Source organism: Lissotriton vulgaris, chromosome 6 (genome assembly GCF_964263255.1).
Source record: "Lissotriton vulgaris chromosome 6, aLisVul1.2, whole genome shotgun sequence".
Taxonomy (NCBI): Eukaryota; Metazoa; Chordata; class Amphibia; order Caudata; family Salamandridae; genus Lissotriton; species Lissotriton vulgaris.
Window position 1 is genome coordinate 594120304 of NC_141694.1, and position 20929 is coordinate 594141232.

Genomic DNA, 20929 nt, shown 5'->3' on the forward strand with positions numbered 1-20929 from the left:
GTGTATTTGCTCAGATGAACTACCTGTTCAAGTAAAGCCAATGCTCATTGTTGTCATAGGACATGATTTGTGACCTGTGTTCCATCCTATGTTTCATGTATAATATCTAAATACTAATTCGTGTTTTTGTCGCTTTCCTTTGTTATGTGTTCCATCTATTTTTGACTGTTTTGACTTCTGAAACAGAACCAGGAGCCTCCAAACGGATGTATGACATTACAACGCATGCTTTTACCACGCATGCTTTTACATCGCAACTTTTAAAACGCATGCCTTTACAACGCATAGTGTTGAGGGGTGCTGGATAGTGAATAGTTTAATTTACTATTCCAACTCCAGTCCCCGTGGATAGTAGGGAAGGTGTTGGATAGTAAATTAAATCTATTCCCTATCCTAGAGCGCCCCCCAGCGCAATGCGTTGTAATGGTTTGCGTTGTAATAGTTGCATCGTAAAGGCACTGCGTGGTAAAAGTTGCGTTGTAAAGGATGTTTCCCCTCCAAACATTGTATGCATCCCTCTACATATAAATTGACTGTAACCAAGTCTAACACACAGGTCCGACCGCCCCCACACTCTAAGAGTTCAGCCCCCACACACGGGGCCTGCATCCCCTACAGTTATACCTGTGGCTCCACACACTTGCTTCATCTGCAGAGCCTTAAAGTCAATCCCAGAACTGTCAGACCCCCTTCTTCTTCCGGCACACACACACACAGCATGGCTACCACACACCCTTACCTAGCCTTCATCAGGGATTACATTACTGGTACGCCCACAGAAATACACTTAAGAAAAGCACAAACACCCATTTAATTTCCAATATTTAATCAAGATCAACTACTTAATTACAGTGATGAGCTTACATCTACTGGACAGCATGTTTCACCATGTATGTTGTACATGTTTCACTGAGGTTACAAATGTGTGTTTTGACATTTCAGACAAAATGTTCATCGTAGGTCTTTCATGGTTCTCTTTTGCAATCGTGTAATAGAAGCAACAATGGGCTAAATATTTGATTCATATTGAAGATGTATATAGTGCTCACTGCTTACTACCTCTGAGAAGACACTGAAGCACTTATGACATCAACAAGTGAGTACATCTCATTTCTGACAGGGCCACCTGGGGTATTGCATGTTGAATAATTCATAGATACCAAGGCAGGATTTAATGTATGCATGATTGTGCCTTTGCCTGTTTATGTCAATGGTGACGTCAACATTTCCCTTAGTCTTTCAATGCATTAGTTATAATAGATGACATCATTGATCCAGGCATTGTAGTTGCAGACTTTGGTGTACAGAGGTGGGAGGCCTTTTGAGGCGCAAGCGTAACCCCAAGAGACAACTCCCTGAAGCTGTCCGTTGCACACCAGGGGTCCTCCAGAGTCACCCTGCAACACAAACAGAAATATTGTACCTTATAAAACGACATGTTTCAACAAGTTTCTTAGTGATTTTAGATAGCTAAATTCTCTGTTCATGGCTTTTATTAACTAATGTAGACATCAGTCAAATCTGGTCGATATCACTACCAATGCATTCTCTAAAAACTATACATTTTAGCCAGATGCAGGCACTTTCGCTCCAAAGTACCCTCAATTGTCTGGGTTGCCCAAAAGAAAAGCTGAAATTGATCAGGTTAGAGGCCCTCATGCTTACAAGCTGAGTGTGAAGACAAATTTTCTTATGCATATTAATAGCATTATTGCGGAGGGCTGCATAATTCGCAGGTGTTGCAGGGACACACAGCCCTCTGGTCTTAAAGGAAGTCTTTTTAAGTGGGTGCAGTAAGTGTATATCTATTCCAGTATTCCCTAAGACTAGAAACGGCAAAGCACATCCCATATCCTGGCCTATACAAAAGAGCGCTTTATGGCGCAAGTTGCCTGGCTCTCAGTTAAGCATTTTAATGTGTCAAACCTTCAAGATAAAACATGTAACTGCAGAGATGGAGCAGGTAGCACCTGTCCAATGTAAAGCAGATTAAGGCATTCATTCTCTTAATTCTTTCTCCTGTGCCAACGAGTGCCTCTGATGGCAAATCCATCTACTCGTGCACCCATTGCAAAAAAGGCCCCGCTGCGAATCAATCTCTTGTGCTCTATGGATTTTCCATGCGCTCCTATGCTGCTTTCTTGAGCTCTCGCTAGTCAGATAAACCTCCGTTGCTCCTCAGATGTCCATGTTTGCCCCCAAGACCGCTGCGGATGGTCACACAGAAGCTATCACAACATTAGAAGCTGTTTTGGTTTGTGCTGGCTTCCAATGCACTCTTACACTTCCAGTCAGTATGCAGGGTTTGGACGCAGTCACTGTTTTAGAGGACCCGCAAGCCATGCTGGGATCGTGACGCAGGCTGCTCTCCTCTGGGCAGCCAATGAGGCCTGGAGACACTCTGTTTCATCTTGGTCCTCAATGGATGAAGTACGTAGCTACCTGATAAGGTGCAACAGCATGTAGTGCGAATTAGGAAAGAGCGGGAAAACCTATTCACCACACAAAATACCAAACTATTGGCCTTGGTAATGTTTCTCTTTACAGTGCCATACAAAAGCTTTGCACATGCCAGTCAAAGTCTAAACGGGTTTATTAACAAGAGGAATATATTCTGTGTATCATGATTTTTTTGGGCCAAAGGGTCCTCCACAAAGCATATAAAGCGAGGTAGAGTGGGCCAGGGAAAGACAAGCGGGACCAGTCAGGGCCCACGGGGAACCCGAACAGCGGCGGGAGAGGGACCAAGGTCGCAGGACAAAAGCCCGCGAAAATGCTGTGCTATGATTGGAGCGCAGTATTCAAAATGGGGGCTGCCCAATAGGTGACCAGAGGGCGGCCAAAGGATTAGGGTAAAAGGGGCAGAGGGCCCCCATGAAACATAAAGAAGAAACAACTGACCTCATTATAGTTAGTCTGACTGTCAAAGAAAGCCATAGACGAGCTCTTGCAGGTCTAAGACAAAGTCATTGCCCTGAATCCCACTTACACATTTTTTGGTCCATTGGCCACACTCACCTTAAGCAACATTTATGTATAGATTTTTAATTGAATGTAATACAGCTGTCTTAATTAAGAATGAGGCAACCTACATGACTACACCATGAAATGGTGAAAGACTTAGAAAGAGGTGGAAGCGATACATGGAAATAACGGAACAAGCATACAAAGTGTCCCACATTAAGGTTTGGTCACAGCCCTCACACTAAATTTCGACAAGCCTGCAATTGGTTTTGATATTGTGATCCCATTGCTTTTATGCAGTTTTACTGGTGCCACTGGCTGTATTTTCTGTGGGACAGCATAAGTCTAGTGTGTTTGGGGTTTGTGTGTAAGTATGTATGGTGCTGGCTTGATTGTGTAACATCAGCTTGGCAGGATGATGTCTCTGACATCATATTAGAATATTCGGAGAAGAGTTGCAACTGGAAGGTGCATGTGCGGTGTAGGCCTTCTACAATGCTCTCAGGTATTATCTTGAAGAGCCATTGAACCTGTAGAAGATCCCAGAGCAGTAATAGTTAAAACATGGCCTTCATCAGCTCTCTTCACATCTGCTGGCCCACAAACAGACTGCCTAGCACCACACACAACCTTTCCACCATGTTGCAAAGGTGTACCCAGTGCTTAATTTGAGCCAGTGGTTTCCGTTACTCAGCACCGGCACTTAATCATCAACATCAGCGGTATTCATGAGACCCAGTTAAGGACATATTCATTTACGGGGATTTGAAGTGATTTGCCCAGAATCTCAGGATGTTGAGCCAACGCAGATACTTGAATTTGGTTCCACAGCTCGAAGTCGGCAGATCTGGCCATTACACCTCATCCTCTCCCCACTTTCATGGTTAGTAGTTGGTTCTGTTTTAGCAAGCGCCAACAGGAGAAATGGGCTGGTGCTTGCTGCCTATTGACGAAAGCCCTGGCACTTATTTATTTTACAAATCAACCATTGGGTGTGCCCGTACAGTCTAGTACAGGGTTTGAACTGGAAGCATAGCGTTCCAGTACAAAATTAAATGCCTAGACAAATTCAGAAACATTCCACTCATTGTACCTGTGCTGCATAGTGCAGCAGACATACAATGTGTGGAATGTTTGGCACAATTAAAACATTTCTCCCTGGTTGCACGCATAGGTACTGAAAGTAGGGGCATGGTGGGTGCTGCAGCACCCCTAAAATAACCATGCTGGAGTTCGGAAGGTGAATGAGAAATGAAAATGTCTTTGTATTTTGTTTTTATCTTGTCACATTTACTGTGTATTCAAAGACAGGGTCAAATGTCAGGCTGTCTTCTGACAAATTGCTGCTTTTTTCTTTTAACAGGGCGTCTTTCTCTAACTGCAAAGTAAGAGGATTTTGTCAAGTGAACTGACCAAGATCTGTTTCACATATTTGTTTGGGTACATGGACAGTGAAGGAAAGGATGTACCATGTAAAATAAATATACAGTAATTATGAAGTGGATGAAAATCAAGAATCAAAACAAATCAAATCATTTTGCTTGGTGATGTGCAAATGGTAAATATTTTCTGAAAACCCATTTCAACACATTTGAATTTATTTTCTAAGTAGTGATATTAGTAAGACCTAATTTCAGTGCAAATGTTGTGGCCAATTCAATGGCAAGTTTGCTATCTGTAAATGTCAGTGCTCTACCACACCATGTTTTACTAATATATTTTCGACAGTGTGCTCAGAAATAAATCCACCATTAATGCAATGAAAACATCAAATACAAAAAATGCACCACCAGCTACATACCACAGCAGTACCGCTATCCTGCTTAATGGGCAGGACTCACTTGCTATACTTGTTCTTTGCGTGATGCTCGGGTTTTTCATAACCCCTATAACTTTAATGATTAACATTGATGGAGGCTAATTGTTTTATCCAATTGTAAATTGGGCTTTGTAGCAAAATAACGGGTGGGTGTTCTGATCTGCCTAAGATACACCCAAATAGTGCTTCCTAAACCAAAATAGTGCAAAGGACTATTTGCATCATGAAAAGGTCGCTTTTCTAGCACTAACTACCCTTTTAATCAGAAAGTAAATACCCTTGCAAAACTTTGTACTGTTTGCCTCTCATTGTGGAGAAGTGTGGCTCACAGTTTAGAGCGGCAGACTCTGAAGCAGAGATCAGGCCCGGGACCAGGGTTCAAGTCCAGACGCGGCAGGGTCTTGGGTTCAATGTCCGCGGACTCGATAATTCTCACCTCAGCGCCTATTCTAATCATGGGTCCCACGCTGCAACTCTGGGCAATAGCTTGCTTAATCTCCACAAAGGCCCCAACAACGCTAGGATGCCTGGCTTCACCTTGGATATGCCCAGAGGGGCATCTCACAGGGAGAGCCAGGAAGGGTTCCACAGCGTTATACAGCGCCGGGACGCCCCGTTGGGGCAGCTGTGTGCTTTACAAAATACACTACAAATGTTGCTGGTGCAAACACTTAGGGCCTTATTTAAATCTCAGCAGGTGGAATACTGCGTCACAAACCTGACGGATATCCCATCTGCCGTAATACGATCTCCATAGGATATAATAGGATCGTAATATGGCCGATGGGATATCCATCACATCTGTGACTTAGTATTCCCCTCTGCCAAGATCTAAATCAGGCCCTTAGTAAATCTGCTCCTGGGTGATCCAATGCTGAATGGTTGCTTATTGTCTCTCCAGGAAGGCGGCCTCTCCAGTTTACACCACATAGGACAGTCCCCCATATCCACATGGCACCTAACAGCAACTCTGGTAGCACCCAGATAATTTACTGGGTGAAGACCCGACTTGCTTTACAGGCCCTTCATTGTCAATTACACTGTAAGTATGAGGGACTCCCTGTCGTTGGTTGTGGAGTGCGGACGTCCTGGACCCTAAGTTCTGGAACTCAATGACCCCGGAACTGAGACTGCTGAAAGATGGACATAGTTTCAGGAAAAAACTTAAGACATGGCTGATCCCATGATTTTTCTTTTCCTATCACCTCTGCCTCCTCTCTTTAGCTTTGGGAAGCCCTTGGGTAGCCATGCGCTGTACAAATCCCCCAAACGTAAACATAAACGTACAGCACGCTGCTGGAGAGCTGCAGGTAGCCAGGCTAAGCTGCACCTCTCCAACGCACTGCTAGTGCAGCCCATCTCTGGATAAAAAGTGTATGGGTCATAAACCAAGGGCGACCACTAGCCCACCTCACATGCCCAGTTTTTTCCATTTTTACTTTGAGAGTGTGGGGTTGTGCAGCAGAATAAGGGAAACGTGAGGGTGGCGCCCACTCAAAGTCTCTCAATATTTGTCTATGTTTGACTCAGGAATTAATTTTATGTTTTTATGAAACTGTGATTGTTATAGTTCTATTTTTATTTTGTAATTGACTTTATTGTTTGTATGTATTGCATGTCCTTACATGCTTTCCTTTTTAATAAAATATTTGTCATTGCTTTTTAATGTACTTTGTTTAAATAAAAAACTGCACTGCTTTACGCAAGTGGGTTGGTCTACTGTGTCCTATCACTATTTATGTGGGCAAGAATTGGTAATTGCCGCCTGGGTTGATACCTTCACAGAGCCCACTCAAAGTCTCCCATGCACAAACTGCCCCCACATTGTGTTTGTGGAGTGCAAAGCATGAACAGGGCCGCCTGTTATTCTTACGTGGCACGCGCTCTGTCCTCCCTGCATGTAGCCAGAGCACATCATGTTGCTTGTGTATTCCGTCGGATAGACCTGCTGGCACTGCGCACTGGAGATGATCGGCTGGTTAAGGCACTGGAGGACATTTGCATTCACCACTGGAAGGAGAGACACATTTATTTAGTTCAATTCAATTCAATGCAAATGTACTTTATTCGGTATAGAAACAATACCATACCAAGTGCATTTAAAAAACCCTACAAGCATTGGAAGTTACATAAAAATTAAAAAAACAAATATAAGAACGTGTACATTAAAAATATTTTGAGCCTTAAAAATTCATGTTAAAAATGATTTATACAGTGCAAACAGCAGTCCTGAAGAATGTTGGTGCAGCCGCCCCTTCTGTCACTAAGGGAGATCATCGATAGATATTCATCGCCTCTAGTATTCCTTAGTCTCACAACCGATCTTAAAAAAATTACCGTACAAAATAGTGTCAATGGGTCTACTGACAGTTTCAGAAATAGTAGTGCCACCTTTGCCTGGTTGAATCTGCTTTGCCTTAAAATTGCTTTTAAAAACATTGTATTCAGTTATTTATTTTGAGCAGGCACAGTTTCTAGAATCAACATCACACTTAGCCACAAAGTGGTACTTAAAGACATAAGCAGTTAAGTGTTCACATAGAGAGGGGCTCGTGATTATTATTTCAATAATAATAGCATGCTTTACCCATCACTTTATATCACAGTTTTTGCTTTTTTAGGCACTTGATATAGCAGGTATTATTATAACATAATTTAAAGGGGGCACAATGTATAGACCCCTCGAGCAAGAATGGCGGAGTTTCCTGTGCTTGACCTAAGGGTCACCTCAGATGATACCACTAGGCACTAACCGGACAGGGATGGTAATTGGACAAAGACAGTACAAATGCACAACCTATAACAGCATAGATTACATATTTAGCATGTGGAAAATATTATACCTGGCTATTTCAGGTGAGGGGAGGCAGGCAGGGTGACAGGAGGGTTGAGACATCCCACAGAGTGCTTGTAGATGTGGGTTTAAAGGACAGGCGTGTCAGTGGAAGGACAGGGTTCGACTCAAGGTCTGGTTTTGAGGGAGTTCACCAGAGGGCCTTTCCTATTTGGTTCAATCGTGTGTAGCAGGAGCACAGGGATTCAGCCACCAGCCATGTTATATAGCGTTAAATCAGAATAAATTAATTCATACAGTGGTAGAGCCCTAAATTAGTGGCGGTTGGTGATCTTTAAAAGTGGTAAGGTGTGATAGTGGCTCCGGGTTTCAGCAAGAAATCAAAGCAAGCAAACCCAATTCCTCCTATGGAGTAGGGCTCTCCCAGTAAAAAAATATGTGGGTCTGATGGTGCATTTAAAAGCACAATTTTCTTATCATTTTGCTCAAAAGTCACAGGCTCTGTCAGGTCACTCATTAATTGTCTGATTAGCCCCATTGTTTCTAAATGTGCCGGGGCAGGACATTTCTTCCAATTACATATGGTGTGCTAGGGCCAGCATTTTGTCATGGGTGCCCCTAATGCCAAGAATTACCTCCAATATGCCATCCTTTTGCCACTTTATCCCAAGAATAAACTCTAATGTGCCTGCACCGGCATTTTGGTTTGAGTGCACTTTATGCAGAGAATACCTGGATTATGCCTGCATTTAGCCGGGGGGCCCCGATGGTAAACAACGTTTACAACGAAAAGTTTTCCCTGCAGGGAATTACAACGGGTCGTTACAACAGCCATATTGTAACCAAGCATACCATTACTTCGCAAGTCGGAACAACGACTTGCGGAGGGGGCAGAAGGTGTTGGATTTAAAATCCACCATCTTCCCTATTGTTTGCACAGACTGGAGTTGGAATAGTAAATTATACTATTCCAACATCCAGCGTCCCTTGTTACGACTTGCGGGGTAATGGTATGTAGGGTTACAATGAGTAATTAAGAGGTATATTCTGCCCCTGATATGTCCAATAATCCAGAACTTTGGCAGAGGTGCCTCAATAGTGGGGTGAGGTCAATGAGGGTCTTGACTCCACCCCAACCTGTACATAATGGATCAGGGTGACAGCCTGATAGTCAGATATCCCTGGGCACTGTAGGTCTTGAGCCTCAAGCTCCAGGGGTAACCTGTAGCGCATCACTAATGGGCTCACAACTGAGCAGATTAGGCCCTTAAGACCAAAAATGAGAAGTCATCAACCCGGAAAAATCTGTCTGAGGGCTGGTGCAGACGCCTCACTCGGCCAGCGCCAGCATGAGGAAATTCACTGCATCAGACCGATGCTTACATTTTTTATTATATCAAAAGTGAATATTAAACTTTTTTTCACTATTGGTATAATTAACAAAGTGGTGAAGAACAACGAGAACGCAGAGTTTGCGCCCAACAGGGCAAGCCACCGCTGCAATAAATGCCTACATCTTCCAATCAGAGAAGGAAGGTGGTAAGGTTAATATCTCTCTCTATATATTCGAAGGGGGCGGGCAAATAAAAAACCTGATAATAGCAACCTGTATTTATGGGGCTCACTGAGGTTTTCTATATGAGACAGATTACTACCAATAGTTTTAATTCAGATGAGATGATCCCCTCCTCCTGGGAGGTATTAATAAGAGTTTACCTAACAGGCGCTGGGAGTGGGTAAACCAAAAGTCATTGCAAAAATATACAATCTAGTAGAGTCAACCTCTCAAAAACTCGAGTCCAACATAAATAATTAGTAGTTAGTGAACATTTTATTGCTCACTATATCTTTATCTTCTATCAATTTTCCCTTAAGTGTCCAGAAAAACAAATAGTGTATGACCAGTTTTGTAGATGTACTTTAAAGGAAGAAATGTACTATCCTAAAGATGGGATTATAATTCAAAGCAACAATATTCACAAACAGATACTTAAGGGAAACTTAATGAAAGATAAAGGTATCATGATCAATAAAATGTTGATGAGCTGCTCTTTGGTACAAATGTTGGTGCTTTATTTACAAGTCTTGCCCATATGAAGTTCCTATATGGAATGAAATGTGTCACTGGGTTGCTTTTGTTCCGGTTCAGGCAGGGCCTGACCTGGTGGTTTGGTCTGGACTGTTTCCATTGGAGCAGGGTCAAGACTGATGTACATATGACTGGGTCCAAACTGTTCTGTCATGATGTTCCTAATAATGATGGATTGGGATGCTGCCTGAGTAATTACCAGTAGCTGAGATGAATTCAAGAATTCCATCCGTCACTTTATTTTATACACCTTTATTATAGCCTTCTTGTATAGCGCATATCTACCCTAACAGGGCTTCCCAGCACTTAGAGAGCAGGTAAATCTGTCTATTAGGAGCTAAACAGTCAAGTGTTTAGTTCCTTGTGAAAAGTGAACGCGGTGGTGCAGCATCTTAAAGACGCCGGAAGAGCGTTCCATAGTCTGGGACCAAGAAAAGAGTAAGACTGCCCCCCCATGTGAACATATCTAGCCCTTGGGACAATAAACAGGAACCACTACTGGATCGCAGGGAGTGAGCTGGATTTTAGATTTAGAGGAATGCCAGTTTCTGCACGTACAGAGGTCCTGAGTGGCAGCGGATCTTAAGCATATAACATAGTGCTTTAAAATCGATACGCTTGGTCAGTGGGAGCCAATGAAGATGCTGGAGAAGCTCCAATGTGAAAGACTTTTTTTGGAAGGTGGAACAGGAGCATGGCTGTGAAATTCTGAACCACCTATATGCGTTTTATGGATGCCTTATCAGTCCCCATGTATAGAATGTTGCCGCAGTCGAGCCTGGAAGATAGTTCTTTTAGCTGAGAATGGAAGAAACCACAGTATCTTCTTTAGCCATTTTAAGGTTGCAAAGCACATAGAGGCCACTTTGCTAATTTGAGGCTTTATAGATAGAGTGGAGTCTAACACTTTATTGGTGGGGATAGGTGGAATTCCCAACATGGCCGGCTGTTGATGAAGGCCCCAAAGTCGGCCGTTCTTGCCCATTATCATAACCTCAGTCTTGTCACCATTTAACTTTAAGGAGTTGGTGTTCATCCAAGTGGTGACCAGGCTGAGGCACAAGTTAACATCTTCTGATTGAGTGCTTGTCCTGATGACAGAGAGAAACTAATCTGGGTGTCATCCACTTTGAAGAACAGGGGCAACCCATAGCTTTCCACCAGGTCCACTAGTGGGCAGACGTAAATGTTAAAGAGCAACGGGCTCAGGTTAGCGCCCTGGGGAACGCTAGAGTAGAGAGGGAGAGCTTCCGACACTGAATTATTTGAAAAGACATGAAACGTGCGGTTTGACAGGAAGGAGGAGAGCCATGCCAGAGCTGAGCACTAAATGCTCAGAAGGATCAGTCGGCCTAAGAGAATAGTATGGGACACAGTGTTGAACGCAGTGCTAAGATCCAATAGGATCAGAGTGGCTGTGCCGCCAGAATCTACATGTTGTCTAATGTGTTTAGTGACTCCCAAGAGGGTAGTTTCAGTACTGAATCCTGCTCGGAAACTGGACTGAGAAGGGTGGAGGGTGTCTTGGGTTTCCAATAATGCGGTCAGCTGAGAGTTGACCTGTTTCTTCAGTATTTTAGAGAAGATAGGGAGTAATGAAATAGGTTTGACATTGGACAGATTGGCAGAGTCCAGGTTAGGCTTTTTGAGCAAAGAGAGCACCATCGCATGCTTCCAGGCCTGAGGCAGCAGCCCTTCGCTTAGGGAGGTGTTCAGGAGTTCCAACACCAGCTGTAATGCTTGTGGGTTTAACATACTTAGGGGGAGATTTACTAAAATTTTGTGCTGTGTTTGCGTCACAAAAGTGATGCAAATCGGCGTAAAATCTTTTTTTTCCAATTTACTTTTCCAGCGCTAAACTTGTTTACGAATGGAAATAACAGAAAAGTAATGCAAAGCAACTGACAGCACTGCTTTGCATTACTTTGTGCCATGGGAGTCTACCACGGGTAGAGCATGGGAATTCCCATGCAACAACCCAAGGTTTCTCACGCTAAATCTAATTTACTAAGTAAATTAGATTGGGTTTAGCGTGAGAAAGCTGCGCCCTTATGAAGTAGGCGTAAGGAAAGAGAAATGCTTTCATTTCTCCTTCCTTTTCCTACTTTGCATGTGTGCTGCACTGTACAGCACGCATACAAATAGGGAAAATGTTTGAAGTGAGTCTCAGCATAGTATTTTGTACTGGAAGGGTGCCCTTCCTGTACAAAATCTATGCTAGACTCACAGAGACATTCTTGCACCATGGTGCAAAGGTGTCTTTGTGGCGCACGACAGCTGATTTTAGCGCCGGCACTAGTGAGAGGGTATTAGAGTGCCTTATTTTAGTAAATAGGGCACCCTCCTACTCTCTCCTTTTCACATAGCGCAGTGCAGCATTTGCGGCTGCTGCTTTGCGCTACTTGAAAAGTTGGTAAAACTCCCCCTTAGTTTGGCTTAGAGGGTCTAAGGGTGACCTGATTTGATGGAAGCCAGGAGGGCCATCAGCCGGGGTTGGTCTAGTGGGATAAAGGACTGCAACCCTGCTGATGGCTTGCCTGTCCCTGGTGTCAAAAGATCCCTAGAGAAAGGCGGGAACGGGAAAGGACTGGAACTATCGCGAGTTAGGTTAGGGTTGTCGGCTCTAGCCTCCATAAGACCATTCTGCATATCAGTTACCTTTTAAATAAAAAAGGGACCTGGGAATGTATGCCCCCTTGTGCATGATTATTGATTGGAGATTGTTCATATTATCAATAATATAGTCTCTGTAAGAATTCCATGTGCTCCACTCCCCTTATTACTGGGATGCGTAGCTGAAGTTCCCTACTACAGGAGGAAGCTGGTGGCATTACTGTTAGTTATTGCCCATTGTAGGATTGCTAGATCATGAATGAGGGGGCACATCCCCATACCCCAGGAATGACTCCGTGAAATTATTGTGTGCAGTGAGAGAGTTAAGAACTAAGGGCCTCATTTGGAGGTTGGTCGCTGGTCGGAGACTTTACGACCGACATCCATGGTTCAACCTCCAACCGCCTTGTTACAAAGAAGGCGGTTGCAGTTTAAACTGGCCGGTCAATCTGACTGGCTTCCGACCGGGCTCAAGGAGACTGACGGCCAGTTGGAAAATGATCATAATCCCTTATGGATGGTGTTTCAACCGTCGGGATTATGATGTCGGTTTCCGACAGGCTTTCCCTGTGGGGGGTTCCAACATGGAAAGCCTGTGGTATGACTTTGGGGACCCCAAGCAGAGTCCTCTTCTGTCAGTGGCCAATGGTTGTGGGCCGGGGGGGCATCTATGGTGCCCCCCTGAAAAGCCCTACACTTTGTGGCAGACTCCATGAGGGGCTTGCCACACAGTGCAGGGATTTCCACAAACTCCCGTTTGTCTGGGAGCTTGTGCTGAGCACGGTTTCCAACCGCCGCACCATGTGCCGTCACACAGTAATTGTGGTTTCTAACCGCTATCCTGAGGTCAGTCGGTACGGAAACTGCAGAGATGTCCTTCGGAGGCAACTCCGACCAACATCATAATCAGTCCCTATGTGTCTATACAGGCACCCAGAGAGAGACGCTGGGGCATTTGGGGACCCTTTCATGAGTCCATTGCCCTGAAGGCAGAAAGCAGGAGGAGCTCCCCATCTATTACACCACCCTTACCAGTAACCAAGAGTGGCTGGGGACCCACTGTACACCTATGAGATCCGTTCACTTACTTGCAATGTTCCCCATATGTAGATGCCCACGTACTACTGAGTCGAACCTTTTGTCTGATTTCCACCCTGACTTCACTTCGCCTTCAGGACTGCACTTTTATTTTGGATTTTTTCATGGGGTGTATTGAAGATGCCATATTCATCACCTTAATTCTTTTGAAATATGTTTGGTTCACTAATGCTGTACCTACATATGCTATTGTGGTGAAAAACATTTTTAAACAGGTTTGAAAAAAAATAAATAAGGAACTTTGATGCATGTTTTTATCATTATAATATAGTAGTAATGACATTTTCAACCTCACAAGTTACTAGTGATGGCATAACTAGAATGTGAGGAGGAAAGTAGACACACGTTATTCAGAGAGTTTGGGGTTCCATTTTGACGTCTGCATGATGCACACTTAGCTAGAGACAGATTTACAGCATTAACACTGAACTGCCTCTTGGGATATTAGTGCCCACAGCTACCAATAGGTGGCAGTTCAAGTTGAATATTGCAAGAGATTCCTGCGAATATTTCTTTAAAGATTAGGAAGGGAAAGCTTTTTTCTAGTTGATACACTGCTTCTCTGTTTTTTGAAGCCAGCCATACGTGGAATGGCTTTGATCTCATTTGATTGCACGTAGATGCTGAAATCTTTGCTTTATCTTGGCCTGGTGTCATTATTTTTAAAGTTCTCCCAGTGAGTAAAAGGCTTGTTGCTGTTGTGTGTTGTGACAATCATGTTACGAGGCCAAATGCTAGCAAGGCTGACTTAGGGACTGATTACGAGTTTTGCGGTCCATAGAACAGCCAAACTTGTGGTAGAGGCGCAGTAGCAGTTGGGAATTGTCGCACCAGCAGTCCGACTGTCATATTACGAGTACGGCGGTCAGAGTGCTTTGGGACAACCGCAACCACCAGGGATCCGTGAACCCTGGTGGTGGCGCGGTTGTCTGGGGAAGCAATATGCATTGTGGTGCCGCAGCGGCACCGCCATGCATATTACTAGTTTACCCACCGCCAGCCTTTTCATAGAGGTGAGCCCGCCATGACAAGGCGGCTGTGGGGAATCAAAGGGGGCCCTTCGGGCCTCCTGTTCCTCTGTAAATGGGGGTGCATGCAGGGGAGTACATGTTGTGCCTCCCTGTATGCATGCATCATTGTCAGTTCCTGCATGGCATGGACTGCAGGAACATGCATTGCCAGTCCTGCTGTGGTGCAGTTTTAAGGCTCACTAATTAGCCTTTAAACTGCACCACTGTGGGACCGCCACGCGGCCTGCCCGTCAGGCCACAAAATAACTCATAATCAGGCAGTCGGGTTTGGCGGTGTGAGAGCGGGGCTGTGGGGTGGCAGCCGGCTTCCACGCCACAAAATTCGTAATCAGGCCATAGTCTTCCCTGTTTCTGAGATCAGTAAATTAAGTGCCATTGAATAGTGCTTAGAAAGAACATACGTGTGGTTTGCAACACTATATTAAAATCTATTTAGTGTTAACATTTGGACTTTTGGAATTTCATCTACTCTTCTCCCAGAAATTGGATACTGAAGATCATACATATATAGATAGATGGGCAGCAGTGTACATAGACAACATATTCAAAAGCAATGCCCCTATTGCTGCAGAAGAACAAAGCAAACATCATGCAATTGTTAATAATGACTCCAACCAAGAAGAATCGTTCAGTTTTACCTCCATTGGTTACAGTGTTTCCCCATCCAGACACAGTGCACGAGGTGCCGGCGGCCGCACAGCTGGTCGGCAGCGCAATCGGATAGACATACTGGTTGTACTGTGCCGGCTGAGCCAGTTTGATCAGCATGATGTCGTTATTGAAAGTTTGGGGATTGTAGTTTGCGTGCTGGATTTGTTTAGCAGCAGCTATTCGTTGTTCCATGCCTTCGTAGGCAGATAGGACATATTCACCCAGGTGGACTACCATGGTACCGGGTCTACCAAAGAAAAACAGAGAAAATGTGAGAGGGGAAGGCATAGAGTGTGTGAGACAGACATGGAAGAAAGAGACAGAGCAGGAGACTTGATGGAGAAAATACTTGCAAACAAAGTCACACCCTAGTTGCACTCGATCCCTCTAATGTGCACAACAGGCAATGGAGTAGTAGCATAAAATTAAAATACCCTCCACTTTGATCCATGCCGCAAATGCTATCGGGTGAGTGAAGCGAGTAAGCCCTACCTACTCTAGATGAGGTCCTTCATCCCCCTTTCCATCCATCTATCTCTCCATTCTTCCATTCTTTAAGCCTTTCATGCACCCATCTATCAATCTCTTCATGCTTCTATCCACCTATCCATCGATTCACCATTCCATCATCCACCCTTTCATCATTACAGTTTTCCATCCATCCTTCTATTTACACTTCCAACCATTCATCCATCCTTTTACCCATCCGTCCATCTATTTTTTTCCTCCCTCCACCAACACACTCTTCTTTTATTAATTCTCCAACACATCCTTTCACAATTGCATCCAGCTATCCAGTAATCTATCCACCTATTTATCCAGCCTTTCGTCATTCCAGCCACTTCATGGAATAGGGCCTGAATTCCTTAAGCGACTCACCCATTGGTACACCTCGACTAAAACATTACGATCTTCTGATGCCAAACTGGTGACAGTACCTAGGGGGAAGAAGGCCAATTGGGGGGGCAGACGTTTCACAGTTAACGCAGCAAAGGCCTGGAATGTGCTTCCTCTTTCTCTAAGAAGCATGACCAACCTCCTTGCATTTAGGAAGACATTAAAAACCTGGCTTTTCACAAATTGATCTAACTGATGTGCGTATCTCTTTGTCTGGCTTGATTCCTCTTTAGGCCTCCTCTTAGCGCCAGGACACCTTTTTGGTAACAGTTACGCTTTACAAATAGTAATAACATAACATAGCTTTCTTTCACCCACCCATGCAAATTTAGTTTTATCCTTCCATTCATCAAACCTTTCACTCTTGCATCCATCCTTTCATCCTTTTGACTCTTGCTTCTTGTCACCGTTTTTTCCTTCTATTACTATGTCCTTCTTTTCACTCTACATTTCAGCCATCTCTCACTCTCTCTTTTGCTCTTCATTTCTTTGCTCTGATTAACTTTGCACTCCAGACCTCTATTATTGTTTTCCCCTACTTTTGGGGTTTTAATAGCTTTTGTCTTCAGAGCGCATAAATTAGTATACTTGTCAACTCTAGCCAATTGAAAGCTGTTTAAGCATCTAGTGAAAGGAGCAAAGCCTCCATAGATTTCTGTACTGCCAGGGGATATTTGCTAGTGTTCTCACATGGTTCCTTGGGACAATGTCAACTTTTTAATTCCAGGGATTCCATCTCTGACAAGTGGGTTTCCTGCTGGAATGGTAAGTGTGATATCCTTATGTTAAGAAAATGAAGGGCCCTTATCCTCATAAACTAGTGTAGCATGAATATTGAACATTGTCACGTCTGTCGCAGGTAGCAGATAGCCTGGTTGCAATCTACCTTTCTAACCAGTCTGCCTTCTACCACTTCCAGACGTTTCTGTGTTAAATCCAGGTACTTGTGGAAGGTTGAAAAGTCAGCTCTGATAGACTTGATTTTAATAATACTTCTGATATTATAGAATCCAGTGATTAGGAAACTTTTCAATGAGACTCTTTTTATTATGGATTCCAATGTTATCTCTTACTTTTGGGTGTGTGATGTTAAGGGTGTGTTTGGAGGCTGTAAGTGCTTCTGGCAACAACATTGACTTACTTGCTGTTCATGGCAGACTGAAGTATGACCTCTCATAATAAGTTTGTTTGTAGGTTTGAGCAGCAGGTGAACTTAACCTGTATAGTTCAGTAATATGAGAGCATACACAGGAGTCTATTATTACAAGTGTCCTTGTGTAGATTAATTAAGATACCACCATGGTTAGTGTGGGTGCTATTGTAGTGTTTCTCATGTAGCCAGAACAGCAGTGTCTCAGGTCAGTGTTGAAAGTGAAACAATTCTGTATTGCATGTGTGAAAAAAATTATTTGATCGCCGGTTTGTTGATTAATTAGGTGGTAGACTGTCAAAGTGTGGCCAACTCACTCTGGCCTTGGTCTGGAGAAGCAATGCGACTATTACGTAAAAGTCAATGGTCAGATCAAATGTTTGAAAAATCTCTCAAGAAAAACTTTTTTAAACCTCTCACTTCTATTTATGCAAAATATATTGGCAACAGATGTTTACTTGAGTTTCCACCTAGTTGCACCTCTACATCTACCTTGTAGCCAACCTTCTCTTGTGGTACCTTATCTGGTATTATATTCCTCATCACACGCGCTGTTAAGGGACCCAAGAAAGGTTCAACAACTCTTAGATATACAGCATCAGACTGAGAGAGCGCCATCTTATCTGAAAATCATAGGGGTGCATTATAATCGTCAGCACCCACATATTTAGAGAAACCTGTTAAATGTGTGACTTTAGTAATGTAGTACTAGGCCGGAATCAGTGCACTATGTAGTTGTGTGCTTATGCTAATTGAAGACTAAAAAAGTGCCTTAACTAAAGAATGTGCCTTAGTTAATGTCGAGAAATTAGTGTTCTATATGTAAATTGTTGCATTAGGTTAGACGTGCCATATTAAAGTTGCACGTGTAATTGCTTAATGTAGAAAGGAGTGGTGATAACGTTAGGAAATGCTTTTACTTTAGAGGTGAAATTAACAATGTGTTAGAAATGAATTTGGATTGCAATGCTCATGTTATATTAGAAATGCATGTAAACGTGTAAAGGCCTGGGACATGAAGAAGCCAGTAGAGGCTTAACTGTAATGTCTTTGCTTAGCCTTAGTTGCTAGTGAAATGATTTCTCATTGGAAAAGGCTGCCTCAGAAATGTTGAAATGAAACTTAGAATGGGTGCAAAGCAGCTTCTTATGTAGTTCGGTCTGTAGGTGCAAGGCCTTGGAGCTTGTTAGGTGAAATAATTAATTGTTTTAGGAGTTAGGACGGCAGGCGAGAAAGCAAAGGAGGTTACAAGAATGCGGGAGTGAAACATTTAGCGGATAAGGTGCCTGGGACCCAAGGACACCTCAACGGACTTTTGATGGAGACGTGCCATGTTGGAAAACTCCACGGACCGACACCTGCCAGAGGGGCATGTTTTAGGGCGTGTTTACTGGTTTTGGGATTTTGTATTAGGGACCGCACCCTGAGGGTGGAGAGCAGTCTTTTGAGGGCAGTCTTAGGCAGTCATCTTGGAGAGCAGTCTTGAGCAGATCAAGAGCAGGATGTAAGCAGTCTTAGAGTATATTTGGAGGAACTTAGGGCAGAGTGGGGTGTAGGAAGGTGCATCTTAGAACGAGCTCGGTAGCTTAGGCTACTTACCTGAGAGTGAGTGTACTTCTCAGGAAGTCTTCACTGCTGACACCTTTACTCTTGCCTGGGAGGGATGTTAAGTAGGGATGTCATCTTAGAGTTAGAGTAGGGACAGACTAACCAAGATTTTCTCTTTTCTGTAAATGCAGTCCAGACTTCAAGTAGGGGCTGTTATTGCTTGTCTGGTGCTTCTTGAATTGACTTTGATTTTCATCCTGAGTCGTTTGAGACGTCTGTGCAGGATTATGTTTGTATTAGTGCCGATTTATTTCCTAAATCTTTTGCTGAGATGTTTGTACATCAAGTTGTTTTTGGCTTTGTAATACATCTTTAAGCTTCAGTTCGTAGTCAGTGATTCTTTGATTCGAAAAGTTATTTGGATTTGTAAAGTTGTAAAAATGAAAACTGGAAATCTTCCCTCCACACTTCTATGCAGGTAAAAAGATCTGATCGGCCCGAGTTGGGATTCCTGAGATTGGTAAGGTAAATTCTAGATGAGAATCCCAGCTTTCCCAATCCTACTGGTGTTTCATAGAGACATGAATGACTTGGGGTCATCTGTTTTTGTTGGTAGGGCAGAGGCTTGTTAGCCCTGCAGCACAGCCCAGAGAGCTGAATCCATGGTGGACAGCCAGACTGGCTAGGGCCCTGATTTTTCTGACAACTTTAGTTTACATTTTGCTGATCCACATTGCTCACGGACAAACTGTTTTGGTCGTGGCTCTGCTATAGGTTGTGTTCTTGCACTTTTCAATTAAATATTGGGTATTTTATGCATGTGTCAATGTCCTAAACATCTTGTCATATTAGAACTTTTGGCTTCCTCTCTTCCTTGGTGCATAATCGTTGCTTTAATAACTTTGCCGTGCAGTCATTCCCACTGTGGACCCACTTGCTTCCAGTCCAGCTACTTAGTAAAACATCTGTGCACATAATCTAATATTAGCACACTATGAGGCAAAATCCTAAAGGCTTTTTCGGTCTTAAGTGTATATATTGCAGCTGAAAATGCTTCTATTTACCAGAAATTAACAAAAGGATTCCTGGTAGGTGGAATGATTTTTTTATGTGAATTTCTCCGCCACAAGTGGGAAGAAATCTGCAGTAGTAAATGGATGGAAAAAGATGAGAAGTTGGCAGAACAATATGTGGTTGGTCTTGTAAATGTTCACTGCAGCCAGGGATTGGGGCAACTTTCCTTCCAGGTTGGGAAGGGGAACAGACTTGGTGAGAGGGTTGCAAAAAGGACTTTCTCTAAGAGGAAGAATGATTTCCTTGCAAAGAAAAATAAGGAAAAAGAAATGGGTAGTTATACGCTATGTAGAGTTACCTACAGCAGGAACTGTGGGCCGCGGGAGATGTCACATGACATTACCAGTATTACCAGTAGTGAGCCTGGAAACTTGTGCCTTGTGCAGCTGTCTAGTATTACTAGTGGTAATTTACGCAAATAGCACAAAGTAATACATCTGCACCCGTAAGTAACCATGCTTTTACTGGTTCATGATTACTAATATGTTTGTGTATTGGCTCCTATACTAGCAGGCTAGATGTCACAAATGTTTAAAGATACACCTGCGGCATGCCACCCAGGTTGGTAATCCATCTAAACTAGAAGACAGTCTGAAAACTAATAGATGGTTGATTAAATTTTTCAATTTGTTGTGATGGTTGGATATCAAATTCTCAGGCTGTTGATTGATAGTTTGTAATAGACATAACTAATGTGCGCCGCATGGTATACCTTGTGATAAACTTCAGTTATCTACAAATCATAAAATATCTCTCATCATGAATTTTGGAAAATCAAAGTAATATTAAAACAGTTCAACTGACTCAGGTACTGATTTTGCAGACCACGTATGTACTTTTATAAATGTTACACATTGAGACTGCCATGAGCACACAGTAAAAAGATCTGAGGGGAAAATTTGCTTGAGATAAATGGATCTCATGTCTTCTATTAAACACATTTAGGCGCAACGTATGTCCATAAATGATACTCACAGCCCCATGCAATGTGCAGCGGATATGACCCACCACTGATTGAGCAGGGATCCTCCACAAAATTTGTCTCCATCGTTTGTCTTGTATGTCAGATAGGCCTGCCAGGGCACACTGCCCTTAGCACAGTTGAAGCCATTGACTATATCATTGACATCTTCTACCTTTGTTGGGTATGCACCTGTAAAACATAAATCAAGAGAAATGTAAAAGCATTTAGGGTAGGTGT

General features: G+C 43.3%; 1 protein-coding gene across 1 annotated transcript in view; it reads right to left on the reverse strand.

The window, feature by feature from the left end:
* Positions 1-1101: 1101 nt before the first annotated feature.
* The window catches only part of LOC147707744 (trypsin I-P1-like), a 31178-nt gene continuing 11350 nt past the window's right edge, over positions 1102-20929 (reverse strand). The window contains exons 2-5 of the mRNA XM_086926602.1: positions 20704-20881; positions 15047-15306; positions 6657-6793; positions 1102-1397 (exon numbers count right to left, since the gene is read on the reverse strand). Coding sequence (XP_086782728.1) covers positions 1248-1397; positions 6657-6793; positions 15047-15306; positions 20704-20881 — 725 coding nt within the window. The 3' untranslated portion in view covers positions 1102-1247. The remainder of the gene's footprint in view (positions 1398-6656; positions 6794-15046; positions 15307-20703; positions 20882-20929) is intronic.